The 14,352-nt window shown below is 38.6% G+C and overlaps 4 protein-coding genes across 4 annotated transcripts; 2 read left to right on the top strand and 2 right to left on the bottom strand.

The window, feature by feature from the left end:
• Nucleotides 1-311: 311 nt before the first annotated feature.
• Nucleotides 312-1,376, bottom strand: PKNH_1011700 (conserved protein, unknown function; the record flags this gene model as incomplete). Its single annotated transcript, XM_002259563.1, has 1 exon — nt 312-1,376. The coding sequence occupies one exon, from the start codon at nt 1,374-1,376 to the stop codon at nt 312-314; it is 1,065 nt and encodes a 354-aa protein (XP_002259599.1).
• A 1,511-nt stretch (nt 1,377-2,887) lies between these two features.
• Nucleotides 2,888-8,591, top strand: PKNH_1011800 (conserved Plasmodium protein, unknown function; the record flags this gene model as incomplete). The annotated part of the gene is made up of 8 exons (XM_002259564.1): nt 2,888-3,772; nt 3,898-5,385; nt 5,554-5,759; nt 6,010-6,555; nt 6,707-7,826; nt 7,983-8,115; nt 8,296-8,373; nt 8,500-8,591. The coding sequence occupies 8 exons, from the start codon at nt 2,888-2,890 to the stop codon at nt 8,589-8,591; spliced, it is 4,548 nt and encodes a 1,515-aa protein (XP_002259600.1).
• A 1,119-nt stretch (nt 8,592-9,710) lies between these two features.
• On the top strand, nt 9,711-11,670 carry PKNH_1011900 (conserved Plasmodium protein, unknown function; the record flags this gene model as incomplete). The annotated part of the gene is made up of 2 exons (XM_002259565.2): nt 9,711-9,877; nt 10,080-11,670. The coding sequence occupies 2 exons, from the start codon at nt 9,711-9,713 to the stop codon at nt 11,668-11,670; spliced, it is 1,758 nt and encodes a 585-aa protein (XP_002259601.2).
• Nucleotides 11,671-12,478: 808 nt separating this feature from the next.
• On the bottom strand, nt 12,479-13,912 carry PKNH_1012000 (adenosylhomocysteinase, putative; the record flags this gene model as incomplete). Its single annotated transcript, XM_002259566.1, has 1 exon — nt 12,479-13,912. The coding sequence occupies one exon, from the start codon at nt 13,910-13,912 to the stop codon at nt 12,479-12,481; it is 1,434 nt and encodes a 477-aa protein (XP_002259602.1).
• Nucleotides 13,913-14,352: the final 440 nt, after the last annotated feature.

Consider the following 14,352-nt stretch of genomic DNA (forward strand, 5'->3'; position numbering starts at 1 on the left):
GCACGGTAACACTTACGTATTCATACTAATGTTTATGTATATATTTTTGTTTGGTTTGTTTTGTTTTGTTTTGTTTTCTTTTTTTTTTTTTTTTTTTTTTTTTGTGGCTACTTTTTGTTTTTGTTTTTTTTTTTGTATGAATGGGATTTTGGCGCACCCTTCAATTGGTTCATAACTTTGTAGCTCTTGGGGGGATATGCAGCTGCAAACACTCCAACGTGCATTTAATTTGTACATTTGTTATTCCAGCCGAGTGGTGTGTCCACTATTTCCTTGACGGGGGTTATGTGTCACATCTACTGCGCGCATTTCTATCCATTCGGATTTTTGTTTAAAAACCAGTGGAAATTTTTCTTCCTTATTTTGCTCTTCACTTGTTTGAAACATTTCTCTTCCAGTAGAAACAAATTTTTATAATTCTGACTGAATGATTTATTTTCAAAAAATAGAGGCAACAAATTTTGTATATTATATTTTGTCAAGTCTAAGTTGATGTCGAAATTACGTGGAGGAAGTAATTTGTTCTCCTCTTCATTATGGACGGCATTATTGTATGCTTCTTCGATGTGTTTCCGCACATACGAATTGATTACTGACTGACCCTCATGCCTATCGTCTCTCCTCTCAATCAAGGGAAGAAAACACTTCCTCAAAAATTCAGAATCGAATAAATTCCTTCCAGGGTAGAACCAGTGGATATTGCACTTGACAGAAGTCTGGCTTGTCATGGAAGATAAAATGATGTTAAAAATTATATGAATGTTAAAGTGAGTTATATTGTAAAAATAGAAATGGTATTTATATTTTTCAAAAACGTAATGTCTTAATGCATATTTGTATTTGAATGGGGATTTCAAGTAGGTGTATCTGTACTGTTCCCTTTTTCCTCTTTTTCCTACGATATGATTAATTCGGTAATTTAAAATGTATGCCTTGTTTTTTTTTGCTGTGTTTTTTTTTTCTTTTCTGGGGTCTCCTGCACTCTGTGTATTGGGACTACCTTCCGTGTGAGTGTATGTCATGTCACGATACGGATCACCTGCGTTCAAACTCCCATGCTCTTCTTCATTTGGACATTCCGTCTGATTGTTACTTCCGTGTGGAGGGATGCTTGACGTGATATTGTCTTCACCAAATGGGAGAGGATTCACAAAGCGCATCACCTTCTGTACCTCTTCATCAATTTGAACGCTGTAGTGGCTACTCCTATCGGATGTATCTTCTTCCCCCATGTGATACTTTATATTTTTACAGCTGTAATTGTTGTATGTGTAAATATTATTTTTCAAATTCTCTATGGTTTTCCTCATTTCGCTTCTCCTCCTCGTTATGTACGTTGCCTTAACGTACTTTAGGAAGTAGCTTTCTATGCCCATTTTGGGGGAAACGCATCTGAGAAAAGAGCGACAGAACTAACACATTTGCCCTGGCGCTCATTTGGTGTGTGTTCGCATCGAGACGTGCTAAGCTGTGCCCCCTCTTTGTAGGGGTATTACCTCTTGATAGGAATAAAGAAAACACTCTTCACGTGTATGTGTTAAATTGGGGAGTAATATCCTATCAAAAATTGAAGAGGTAACCCACTAGCGAGGACGACTCGGCTGAAGAGGCTGCATTAGCACATTACTAACATGCGCGCTGTTTCTTCAACCCTCTTCTCTTCATATACACTGAGAGAAGAAGAAAAAAAAAAAAAAAAAAAAAAAAAAAAGAGAGGGATTCAAAGAAGGAAAACCAACTGAGTTAACGGAAAAGCAAACCGGCGCCCTAAAATTTGCGAGTCATTTTGTAAAGCCCTTTATGCGTCATTTTAAATAAGTGGAAAAAAACATCCTGAATATTTTGGCCTAAAGAAATATTAACGCAACATCTGAATAACGAATCCGCAAGGTAGGAACCACTCCGCACATGGGGGAATCCATCCTTATTTAAGCACATATGTACAAAGGTCTAGGGGCACTCTCGCCTCGCTGTGTTATTCCCTCGGGCTTCCCATTTATTCTACACCCGGGAGTAGGCACTTTCCTAATGGGGTGCAAACTTACGAGGGAGAGTTATTTTTACGAGAAGACCCCCAATGGGCGTCACAACACACACTTATGCTATAACTGCGGGGATTTTTTCTTATGTCATTAAAAAAAAGGGAATAATTGGACCTGCGTGAGTCAAACTAAACTGTTTCAAGGGCGAGAGCCCACATTGTGGTGTAACGGGAGAAAAACAAGCAAAAAAAATTGCACACAAAATGATATAATAACATGCGTTGGACATTTGGTTGGTCGGCCCACGAGGGGTCCTTCAAACAGCCACCTTACCAAAGTGTACGTGTGCGGGTGGCACTGGCAAACGATACCAACGGCTAGCAGCGATATAGAAAGCTTTTCCAGAGGGGATTGATTAAGTGCAGTGAGGTTCGCCCTTTTTGCTCGGGGGGAAAGGCTTATATATTACACCGGTGCATTCACAGACAGGGATTTGGCACCCCGTGGATAGTGAAATGTTTAGGTGAAATTATCTTCGCGGCCCCGCTGTCCCAGTTAGCACAATTGATTCGAAAGTACATTTCTGTGCGAGGTTCTTTTCCAAATTTGAAAAAGGGGCAACGTTTGTTTTTATTAACTGTGAAGCTCTTTAGGAAACTGTCCTATCCTGTGATATGTATATGTATGTACGTGTATTATATATATATTTTTTTTTTTTCACTGATGAATGACCCCCTTTAGGAACATCTCCATATTTTCACACACCCCATTAAGTTTTTACCATTCCTAGGAGTAGTAACTCCTTTTTTCCATCTTTTTCTTTCCATTTATTTTAATTTATTTTAATTTATTTTAATTTATTTTAACTTATTTTAACTTATTTTTCTGAACTTCCGCATAAGAAAATGATTCAATACAGTCTCAACCCCGTGAAAGCAAAAAAGAAAGCTAAGCAGTACGACAGCGTCATTAGGGAGGCTCTGCTTTACTACAAAAGCGGGAACAGACTAAGCTGTAAGGACCATCTCGGACGGGGAAGTGATACACGCGGGGGTGTGGACAAAATATTGGAATCAAAAGGTAGTGGCTGCACAAGCATCTCAACCAAAGGCGATTATGATGCTGAACAGACGAAACCGAATTGTCCACCTACCAAAGAGTGCCAAGAGAACAATTCACTGGGCTCCAATTTATGCTTTTCGGATAGCCTCCAAAAAGACGAACTTCTAACTGCGCTGAAGAAGTACATTAATGAATATGTGGGCGATTGGCAGGAAGCCAAGTGCAGTGAAATATCCAACTGCGGTGATAAGAAAAGGTTGCTAAAAAAATACATCCACGAAATTAAAAAAAATAACTTTCTCGTTTTAGAAGATTTATTTTTCTTCTTCAGCATGAGCAATGATTACAATGATCAAAATGATTACAATGATCACAATGATCACAATGATTACAATGATTACAAGGGTTATGCGCTTAGTAAAATGTTCCACTGTCTACTGCTCGTGTTTGAGAAGAAGGAAGAAAAATATGTCTTACTCGTTTTGTACACCTTATTACAGATTCTAGATGAGAATAATACTAACAAGTTTTTCAACTACATAATTGATGCTTTGATTGCCACTCTAAACGCGCATGAGTGTACCTTACCCATTGGCGAGGCTGACGAGAACATCAGGCTCTTCGACCACAAGCCGATGGTTCTCACAAGCTACCTTGTGAATGAAAACACAAGATATTTTCTGTTCGCGTATTTTTACATCCTCGTGCGGGATGCTTCCAGGGAGCAGGTAGGGGAGCCATGTGTTGCAGAGTTTCACATGGAAGGAACCTGCGCATTCCAAGTTGGAAGACTACTATCCAGTCCGCACATTCAACACAATGGTATCCTTCTCATTTATCCCTCTTTTCTCAGTTCATGAACCACGCGGATAAGATAATACGGGTGTGTCTAACGGGCCTATTCGACCATTGCTGTGAAATAAACTGTCTAATGATGAGCTTCATAGAGGAAATTATTGAACAAGTAGAGGACAACTACGTAAATTATCACTACATCATCAGCACCTGCTTACTCAAATGCCTCTGCAACAAATACAGTAAAGTGAAAATAAAATGCATGAACACACTGGTGAAGCTAATTCTACATAATAGCAATTCCAAAAATTACAAAATTATTGAAATGCTAATTGGGTATAAGGATCCAAACGTGGTCCCGATAAAAAGTTTCTACGACAATGCCTATGTAAATATAAATTACTTGTGCAACTTATATAATGATAGAAGCACAAAAGTGAAGTTTCAATTTTATTCATTCATCTTTATATTGCTTTACGAATTTAATGAGTCAAATGACTTTGTCACCTTTTTATTGCCCTACCTCTTTTCGGCTTGTTTTGATAATTACAAAATTTTCAGACTGGTGTCCTTTTTGTATATCCAGCTGATATGCAGAAGGAAGAATTTCGATCTCGACAAAAATATGAATGATGAAATTATCTACCACTTTCATCCTGAGTGGTCGTACAAGACGGCTTTCACTTTACCGTTGCCTCTCACGGATTACTACTTCCCTTCCTTCTGTCGTAGCTCTTTTTTGGTGAAGAAAAATATGTACATCTTAAATATAGCTACTACGCATCCTTCCTCCACCGATGGAAATGGAATCCTTCTTGAGTCCACACATGACCAGATAAACGAAGAAGATTATAACTCGCACAGCGGATATCACTCTGACCAAATAAGGGAACACCAATATTCTGTAGAGTATCACGAGAAGTTGCTCCAAAATTTCCTCCACAGTAATCAACGTATTATGGAAATCCTCAGAGAAAACAAAATTACTCAAATAAAAATTACCCACAACGAAATGAACAGACAATGCAAGCAACTATCCTTCACCATTTTGAATGCGTACTTTAAACATTTGTATTCGAAAAAAGAGGATGAATCTAATAAATTGGAATCTCTGGAAAACGCCAAAATTATTTTGCTACTATTTTATTTCATTGAAGAAAATATAACGGAACATCTTCCTCACTTTTTTACACATCTCCTTTCTGCATTTGAAAAAAAACTAGACGAAGAACGCTGGCAAATTTATATGAACTGCCTTTACCTTGTGGGCTCTTATGTTAATCCAAGCAACTACTATTTTTTCCTAGAAAATTACTTCAAAAATTTAAAGGAGAATAATCAGAAGAATGTCACTCTGAGTTGTCTTTACATTCTAAACAAAATTTGCATGGGGACCATAGAAACGTATAAGGATATCCATCGAAGGGGACTTACGCGCGATGGGATTCATTCCACTTTTGTCTTCGTTCTGGAAAGAATTATTGGCCTTTTTTTTGGCGTCATAAATGGGCCACAGCATGTGGATAGATACCTCCTGGTTCTCCAGGTATGGCAAAACGGTAAATTGGGGAAGAAACGACCCTGAGATAGCCTAAAGCATTAATCATACACAACGTGACTTTCTATTTTAAACTACAGCGATAAAATGTGTGCCCCTATTGGAGGGTCAGCCCCTTTGTCGTAACAATTAACTTTCCGCATACTTCCCATACAGATAATCCACACCATCTTGAATAGCGAGTGTGCGTACGGTAAGCTGGATGAGAAGCACATCACCCAGTTGATAATACTACTGTACATTATATTCAACAAGGTGAAGGACGTTAGAGAAAACTTAATCAAAGGAAAGGACAAAATTTGCTTGAACAGGAACTTCTACTTACCGGTGGATGTGTTAGACATTCATTTTTACATCAACAGGTGGGGAAAAAAGAGGTTGAATAAAAGAACTCGGCCTTCCCTCCCACAGAAAAAATTGCTGTGGGTAACCTTATCGGGCGTCTCCACGAAGGAAAAACCAATTTTGCGAATTGTGAAAATGTCAACCTGTGGGGATATATCCTATCCTCGTCAAAAAAGAAGAAAAAAAAAAAAAAAAAAAAAAAAATAGTTTTAAACATGCCCCTCTCACTTATGTACTTTTCCTTACCATGTGTCCACCTTCATGCAGAATAAAAAAGATAAAAAACTTCGAACAATTAGACATGAGCCAAGAGCAAATAAACATCAACGTGGGCTCGGAAATACTTTACAAAATATTCACTCTCTCAGATGATAACCTAAATCAGAAGACATCAATTTTGCAAATCCTGCCAGACGATTTTCTGTACAATTCACACTATGTGTACTTCTTAATTCAGTACATAATTAAAAGACAGACTTTTTTTTATGACAAAAGTTTATCCATTTTTTTATGTAAAATTATGATTAAATTATTCAACCTGAACCAAAATAAAAAGAACATAATCAAAGTGGTTCTTTACAACGAAGAATTAGCCTTATATGATATTCATCAGGAAAGCAGAGACAAATATACCAAGCAAGTAAAGCACGTTTTTCTGGAATACGCCTGTACAATATTTTTACTTTTTATTTTCAGAAGTGTAAATATATATGAAACATTCGGCAACGTTGTTGAAACATGTAAAGTGGTGTTGCATCTCCTCACTGAGGTGAAGAATCCCTATTCCTTTTTGTTCTTCGTTAAGCGCACGAGGTAAGAGAGATCACACATATTTGTGAAAAATGAACCAACATGACGTCAATTCGGCATGCTCACACCTTCGCCTATTAATCAGGCTACCATCCCCTCCTAGGGGCGCCACAATGGACAATTTTTTTTTTATTTACTACGACTTCCTTTGCAGCCTTATCACCAAGCTGTGCGATATACTCGAGTGCAGAGAAGCGAGAAGCATCTTTTTTTGCAAGCATGTCCTAAATGATCTGCAAATAAATTACGAAAAATATATGAACAACGATGGGGACATAAAATATCTGGACCACATAAACATTGGGAAAAAAATTGGCCTAAGAAAGCAAGTAAATACAGAGGTGGATATTCTGTTTTACTTTGTAAGTACCTGCGTCTATTTAATTTACTACAAGTCCCTAGACTGCTTGTCTGTGCTGCTGAAAGACAGTGCAGAAGAAATAGGTCACCTAAAAGTACATGAAGCTTTTAGAACCCTTTTTGATGGCACAGAGAAGCGGGTTCTAGAAATATTAAAAATTAAAGAACAGGGAAGTTATACCATGTCAAATTTATATAAAAAAACCATTGAAAATATGCTCCTTGAAAAAAACAACTTCTCAGAGCTATTTTTATTAAGGCAGAAAATTCTAAACTCCCCCGATTATAATGATCTCATATTGAATACTCACATCTATTTTAGATACACTTTTGCCCTACTGCAACGGGTACACATGTTTCTTCTGAACCCGGTTATTCTTCACTACTTTTATGAAGTGAACCATGGGCATTTCCCCAGCTCGACCGATGTAAATCTCATAAGTGGTCATAAGTCCGACAATATGCCCCCAAAAAATCCTCCATCTGATAGCGACAAAATTGAGCAAGGATCACATAGCAACAAGGATAATAACCAAAACCAGGAAGAAAAGAATTTCATAAACGAAATGGTGTCATTTCTTCAGAAAGAAGAGATACACAATATAGAGGGTATAAAATATGATCACACCAATTTGGAAAATTATTTTAAATCTCATGACTTCGTTTTTTTAATACTCGAACAGGGTGTTTATCACATTCCCTTCCGCGTCCTGGAGAAAAATTCTCTCATTATTTTGCTCTATTCCTCTTTGCTATTTTTTGTGGATGATTTTTTCCAAATCGAAGTTGTAGAAAATAGCGGCGAGTCATCCTTTTTGTCCAGCATCAGTGTGGGGCTTTCGAAAGACTTCTTTTTGAATCCCCTCCAAATTAGTGAGGACCACTTGATAGGCCTCTTCAATCTGCTCATTCTGGTTATACACGAAAAGAACATATACCTGGGTGTATGCCACTCCAGTTGGTGGTCGCATTTGCCTGACACCTGGACATGCTAATTGGAAAAAAAAAAAAAAAAATAGCTTGCTTGCTATTTATCGAGTAATATCATTTTGACACCTTCCATTCTGCAGGTGTGTCTAGAGAACGAAGACCTGGTTAGCGGGGCATTAATAAAAATGAACTACAAGGAGAACGCGGAACGAACAGCTAATTTTCATATGGATATATTTTGCAATATAATCAACAATGTGATTTTCAACTATGGTAAGTGGTGTGAATGATGGTGATGGCGAGAAGGATCCGCCGTCTCTGTTCAAGGGTCTCCTCCACTTTCCATGTTCCTCCGTACATGCGTGTACCGACTTTTTTGTGCAAAAGCGTGTCAACATATAGAAGCATTCATTTTTACTTCAACTTTCGTCTGCCCCTCTTCCCTATGCGCAGAAAAGAAAAATATGGTAAAGGAGTCCCTCTGTAGCTGTCTCAGCTTCTTGCTGTCGGTCCTAAGCGCCAATTACGGAGGTAATCACTTTCTCAGTTTGAGTCTCTTCCCATTTCCTCCTAAATGCACACAGGGGGAGATGGTTATACACACATACACACCGAAAAAGGGCGGACACATGCGCTTTACAAATTTTTACCTCTTAGATGTCCTCGAAAATTTGAAGGTAACGTACACCAGGACGAAGCACGTTAAACGACTAGACGTTTGCAACAACATCATTAACACGTTTCTGTAACGTGTCAAGCTTGTCTGCGCTACGTGTCAGGCGATATGACCATCCCAATAATGCATGTGAGGTAGAGGCCCCCCCCTTCGATGGATATATCTGTTCATTTAACATGGCTGAGAAAACACATGCGAAACGCTTAAAAAGAAAATATTTCACCCACTTCTCGGGTTAGTTACACGTTAATGATAAATGTAAACACATCCTCACTTTATTTCGCTGCTTTTTTTACGATAAAAACTTTTCGCTTTGGACTTTCCCCCCGTTAAAAATATCATCCAAATGATTCTTCCTTTTCCTTTTCCTTTTACTTTTCTTTTCTTTTCTTTTCTTTCCTTTTTTTTTTTTTTTTTTTTTCACTCGTGCATGTTTCTTAATGCGCCGCAAGACGATACAGTGTTGTGATATCCGATAAAATATAGCAGCGCAAACGTGAGGGAAAACTTTCTTACATGAATGGAGAGTGGTACAAACGTTTTATAAAAGTAGACCTTACTCAACAGGGAGGGGAAAAGATATAAATCCTGCCTATAGTGGTTCATATTGGTTTTCTTCAAAATGGGAGAAATGAGAAGGAAAAAAAATTATAAAAAGGTTAGCAGAAAGGTCCCTTCACCTTTTTTTTTACTTTTGTTCTTTCTTTCCACTATTTCCCGTTTGCGCTTTAAACTGGTCGAACCAGGCACGACACCCGACTGGCGTATTTTTCCCCGATATACCATTTTCAACCAATTTGTGAAGGCAAATGAACAGGCAAGCTACAAATCTATTTGTGAACGTTTTTTTTTTTTTTTTTTTTTTTTTTTTTCTAATTTATTTTACCTAAGTATAGCTCTACCTTTCGACCATTTCTAATTTTTTTTTTTAAATTATCCCCTTTTTCATCCAACCGAGTCATAAAAGGGGAAAACACAGAGAGCGAAGAAACCACGTTTGAAAGGGAACAAAATTCACATAGAGTTATTCCCACTATTCGGCGATATCCCACAGAAGTGGAACCTTCCACCCCGTGATTTTTCCGCATAGTGAATAGTTTCCCCTGCTGTTAATAAGCCAGAAGGGGAGAGCAAAATATAGAGAAAAGTGTCCCCAGAGAGACACACAGGTGAAGAATTTCTCGAAATAAAAATGCCCCAATTAGTGCCTGTTTACAATCAGGAAAAGTCGCTGAAGGAGCAAGATGATGCGGAACTAATAAAACATCGAAATTGGGACTTTGCCCACTCATTAGTGAAATTGAAAAAGAAGGGCTCCGAGGATGACGATGATGCACATGATAGCAGTGCACACTTGAGGTATGATACCGAATTGAGTAAAAAAGAGGGGAACATTTCTTTGTTTCTCTTATGACCTCATCTTCTGGTTAACCATTCTCCATGTGTCATGTAACAACCTGTAGCTCTTGATAAGCAAAACTTACGTGTACATGTTGTGCAGACACTTTTTGTATTAATTTTTTTTTTTTTTTTTTTTTTCTCCCTTCTTTTCCATTTGCAGAAAAAGCAACAACCTCATGAAAAACGAAAAAGGACTATGGGTCCCAAAGAAGGGTATGACAGGTGAAGATAAAACCAAGAATGATAAAAAAGGAGAATCTGAAAAAAAAAAAAAAAAGCATGTTCGTAGGAGGCGCAATAAATCGAGCAGTGAATCATCCTCCGATCCTTCGAGGGTATCCAAATCGCCACCCCCCGCGCGTGAATCTTCTCAAAAGAAAAGACAAAGGAAACGATCCGCCAGTTCAACGCCCATCAGAAGGGGCGCAAGCAGGGATTCTTCAAGTGCCCATTCACGGGAGAGCTCCGATACAAGGCAAAGTGCAGATTCAAAGCCCAGCACATCCACGAATAGGACAAGTTCCAGTGAAAGTGGCACCAAGAGGTCCAGCAGAAAGAAAAAAGGAGAGAGGAAAGATAAAAAAATTATTAAAAAAAGTAAAAGGGGGAAGAGAGGTGATGACAACGACGACGAAGATAGCTATGATGATGACCAAGGCAGGGAATATAAAAAAGAGGCAAATAAGTTAAAAGATGCAAAGAAGCGTCGAACAGAAGGAAAAAAGAAAAAAAAATCGAAAGGGGATGGCAACGCTAGTGAAGAGGACCATACACATGATTCCCATAAGGGTGAGGAAAATATAAATTCACCAGAGGAAAAAAAGAGCCATGAACACAGTGACATGGATGCAAACGAAAAAGAATCAATTTCCTCCGATAGCGACCTGAGCAAACTTCAATACATTGACATTTCTGAGAAGGTAGAAAGAAGTAGCAATAAATATGATACAAGAGGAGAGGAGGACATCCAAAGTGATGAGGGAAGTAGGGAACGTAAAGGAGATAAACGAATGGACAGATTGCAGCGCAGACATGAGCGTACACATAGGCATAGGGCCGGAGCTCGACACGAACACACACGTCATCGTGAACATAGTTACGATGACAGGAAGGGGCGAGATTTGGAAGGAGGGAAAGGTAGGAGATACGAATCTCACAGATATCATCACAGAAAAGATGACGCCGATGGGAGAGAAGGGTCCCGACACGATCGAAGGAATTACAGACATGTGGATAGGCATAGAGACAGGTATTGGGATCGAGATGGAGAAAGGAAAAGGAAAGATTTTGATTTTTCCGACCAGGAGGATGATGCTAATTATAACCATAAAAGAAAATATCACAGAAGACATTATGGTAACCCCAATGATGAAAATGACCAGGGATATCATCACGGACAGAGGAGCCATTTTAATGAATGGGATCGACATGGATGGACAGATAACAGAAGAGGACATTACAGAAGAACACAACTAAGAGACAACTGCCATTATGAAACGGTTGAGGAAATGAAAAATAAAAATATCCCCGATTTTGAACAAAGTGAAGATAAAGGGGAAGATAGAAATGATCAACCAGATGACGTAAAAAATGAAAAGACGACAAAATTGGAGAGCGCCGAAATGTCAGATAGTGATGAAGATGAAATACTGGAGAACAAGACAGTGGAAGAAATTGATAGGAAGCTTAAGGAAAAACTTGAGGAGGAGAAAATTATGGAATCCTTGGGGTTGCCACTAGGTTTTGTTTAAGCCATATCCCGTCAGGATTTACGAGTAGGTAAAAAAAAGAAAAATTCCCTACCATCATCCGGACAAGGGTGCGTAGCTTACTGCTCTGTGCTTGGAAGCTTTGTTTAAGGGTGAAAAGTTAAAATATGGTTTTGCACACGCGTGTGTGAGGAGGCACATACCACATGGTATGTACAGACGCGCGTACAAAGAGGAACATACCAGAAGGTATACAAAAATGCGCGCGCAAAAGGCACATACGTACGAACGCCTCCCGGAACGGAATTCGTCTTCCGGGGGGCTGACCAATAAAAAAAACAAAAATCATAGCAAATCTGCCAAACAGAAAACGTAACGCAGCATACATTTTTCCTGCTGCGTAAAAAACGACCACACACACTGGACTGCAAATTATGCTGTGTGGCCATTTCTCATGGGCAATTTTTTATTTTTTTTATTTGAGGCGGCATCGGGGGGGGGACGTACATGTGCCGGGGATGTTCTCGTGGGTAAGCGGGTGTAGAAAATGGATATAATATATTGATGTGTGTCTACACGGTGAATAGCACCCCCGCTGTGTTGCTTTGCCGCGCGCCCTTCACCCGTTTGTTGTGATTATTTGTGTAATTTTTTTTTTTTTTTTTTTTTTTTTTGGTATAAGTATACTTTTTTTACCTGTTTATATGCTTTCCCACGTGAATCGATTAACGATATGGTTAAATGTAATCGTGGAAAAACGATTCCCCGTATGGATTCCCTGTACGGGGATGTTTGAGTTGGAAGGGTGATGCGCTCGATGAGTATACAATGGCGTACTTGCACATCGCCGTCAATACCTATAGGAGTCACCCTTGTAGGGGCCATCTTTGGTAACGCCCAAGAACTCGCACTGCTTGTCGTCCAACTGAGTTAGGGAAACATTGAGTTTCTTCAAATGGTAAAGGGCAACCTTTTCATCGAGCTGCTTAGGCAACAAGTAGACTTTGTTCTGATACTTGGAGCTGTTTCTATTTTCCCACAAATCTAGTTGTGCAAAAACTTGATTACAAAAGGAAAAGGACATTACAAAAGCAGGATGACCAGTAGCACAACCAAGATTTAAAAGTCTGCCTTTAGCAAGGACGATAATTTTGTTTCCATTAGGAAGAGTTACTCTATCTACCTGTGGCTTCACGTTCTCAATATGTATTCCCTCAGAATTAAACAGTTCGTTAACTTGTATTTCATCATCGAAATGTCCAATGTTCCCGACCACTGCATTGTTCTTCATTTTCATTAGGTGCTCTAGTTTAATTACATCAACATTGCCTGTACAAGTGATGAAGAAATCTCCTTTCTCTACAATTTCCTCTAGGGTAACTACATTAAAGCCTTCCATAACAGCTTGAATGGCACAAATCGGATCAATTTCCGTGACGTATACTCTTGCACCTAAGCCTTTCATAGAGGACGCACATCCTTTTCCAACATCTCCATATCCACATATGACAACAATTTTTCCTGAAATGAGGAAATCAGTTGCACGCATTAATCCATCTGGGAGGGAATGTCTACATCCATAAATATTATCATACTTCTGTTTCGTTACTGCATCATTTACATTTATGGCTGAAAAAAGGAGTTCATTATTTTTTTCCATCTTTTTCAATCTTAGCACTCCTGTTGTAGTTTCTTCAGACACTCCGACAATTTTCTTCGCAATGTTTGTCCATTTTTTGGGGTTCTTAAGAATGGACTTTTTCAATAAACTCAGGAAACATTTTTCTTCTTCATTTTTTGCTGACTCTGGGTCAGGTAAAATTTTCTTCTCCTCATACAACTTTTCATATTCAACACCTTTATGTACTAGCAGTGCTGCATCTCCACCATCGTCAACGATGAGATCTGGTCCTTCTTCATTTTCCCATGTCAATGCACTTTCTACACACCACCAATACTCTTCCAGAGTTTCCCCTTTCCACGCAAACACTACTACATTTTCCAACGTGCTCACAGCGGCAGCTGCGTAGTCTACTGTCGAGTATATGTTGCATGAGCACCACCTTATTTGGGCTCCCAACTTTTGTAGCGTCTCAATTAACAGTGCACACTCAACCGTCATATGTAAACAACCAGTTATTTTTGCACCTTTAAGGGGTTTCAACTTTTCGTATTCCTCCCTGATTGACATAATTCCTGGCATTTCATTTTCAGAGATCTGCATTTGGAGCTTCCCAAAGGGGGCCAAGCTCAAATCTTTTACCTTACTCTTGTTTTCATACATTTTAGCAAAAAAAAAAAAAAATCCTTTTTAGCTTCTTTCTCTGTTATGGTGTTAATAATGATGAAGTGGCCTTTTATTTTCTTCTTTTTTTTTTTTTTTTTTTTGGCCGCTAACTTGGGGTATCTACGCAAGGGAGAAGAGAAAATGCATTTGTGTGGGGAAGTGAACAATCAACACATTCATACGCATGGGACAAATCTACATGTACGTGCGAACGTGTGTGAATTATAAAGTGAGAAAATCAGTGGGAAATAAAATAAATAATATGTATATATATATATATACCTATTGGTCGAAAAATGGAGAAAGTTGATCAAGCCAATTTTTGTACTCGCTAAATTGAGAGATTATCGTCGTATTTGTGTTGCTGAGAACTTGGTAAAAGTAACGCATTCTCGAGTTGTAAAGTGAAGGCGCGCTGTTTTTTCTCTTTACATTTG

This window comes from Plasmodium knowlesi (assembly GCF_000006355.2).
Source record: "Plasmodium knowlesi strain H genome assembly, chromosome: 10".
NCBI lineage: Eukaryota > Apicomplexa > Aconoidasida > Haemosporida > Plasmodiidae > Plasmodium > Plasmodium knowlesi.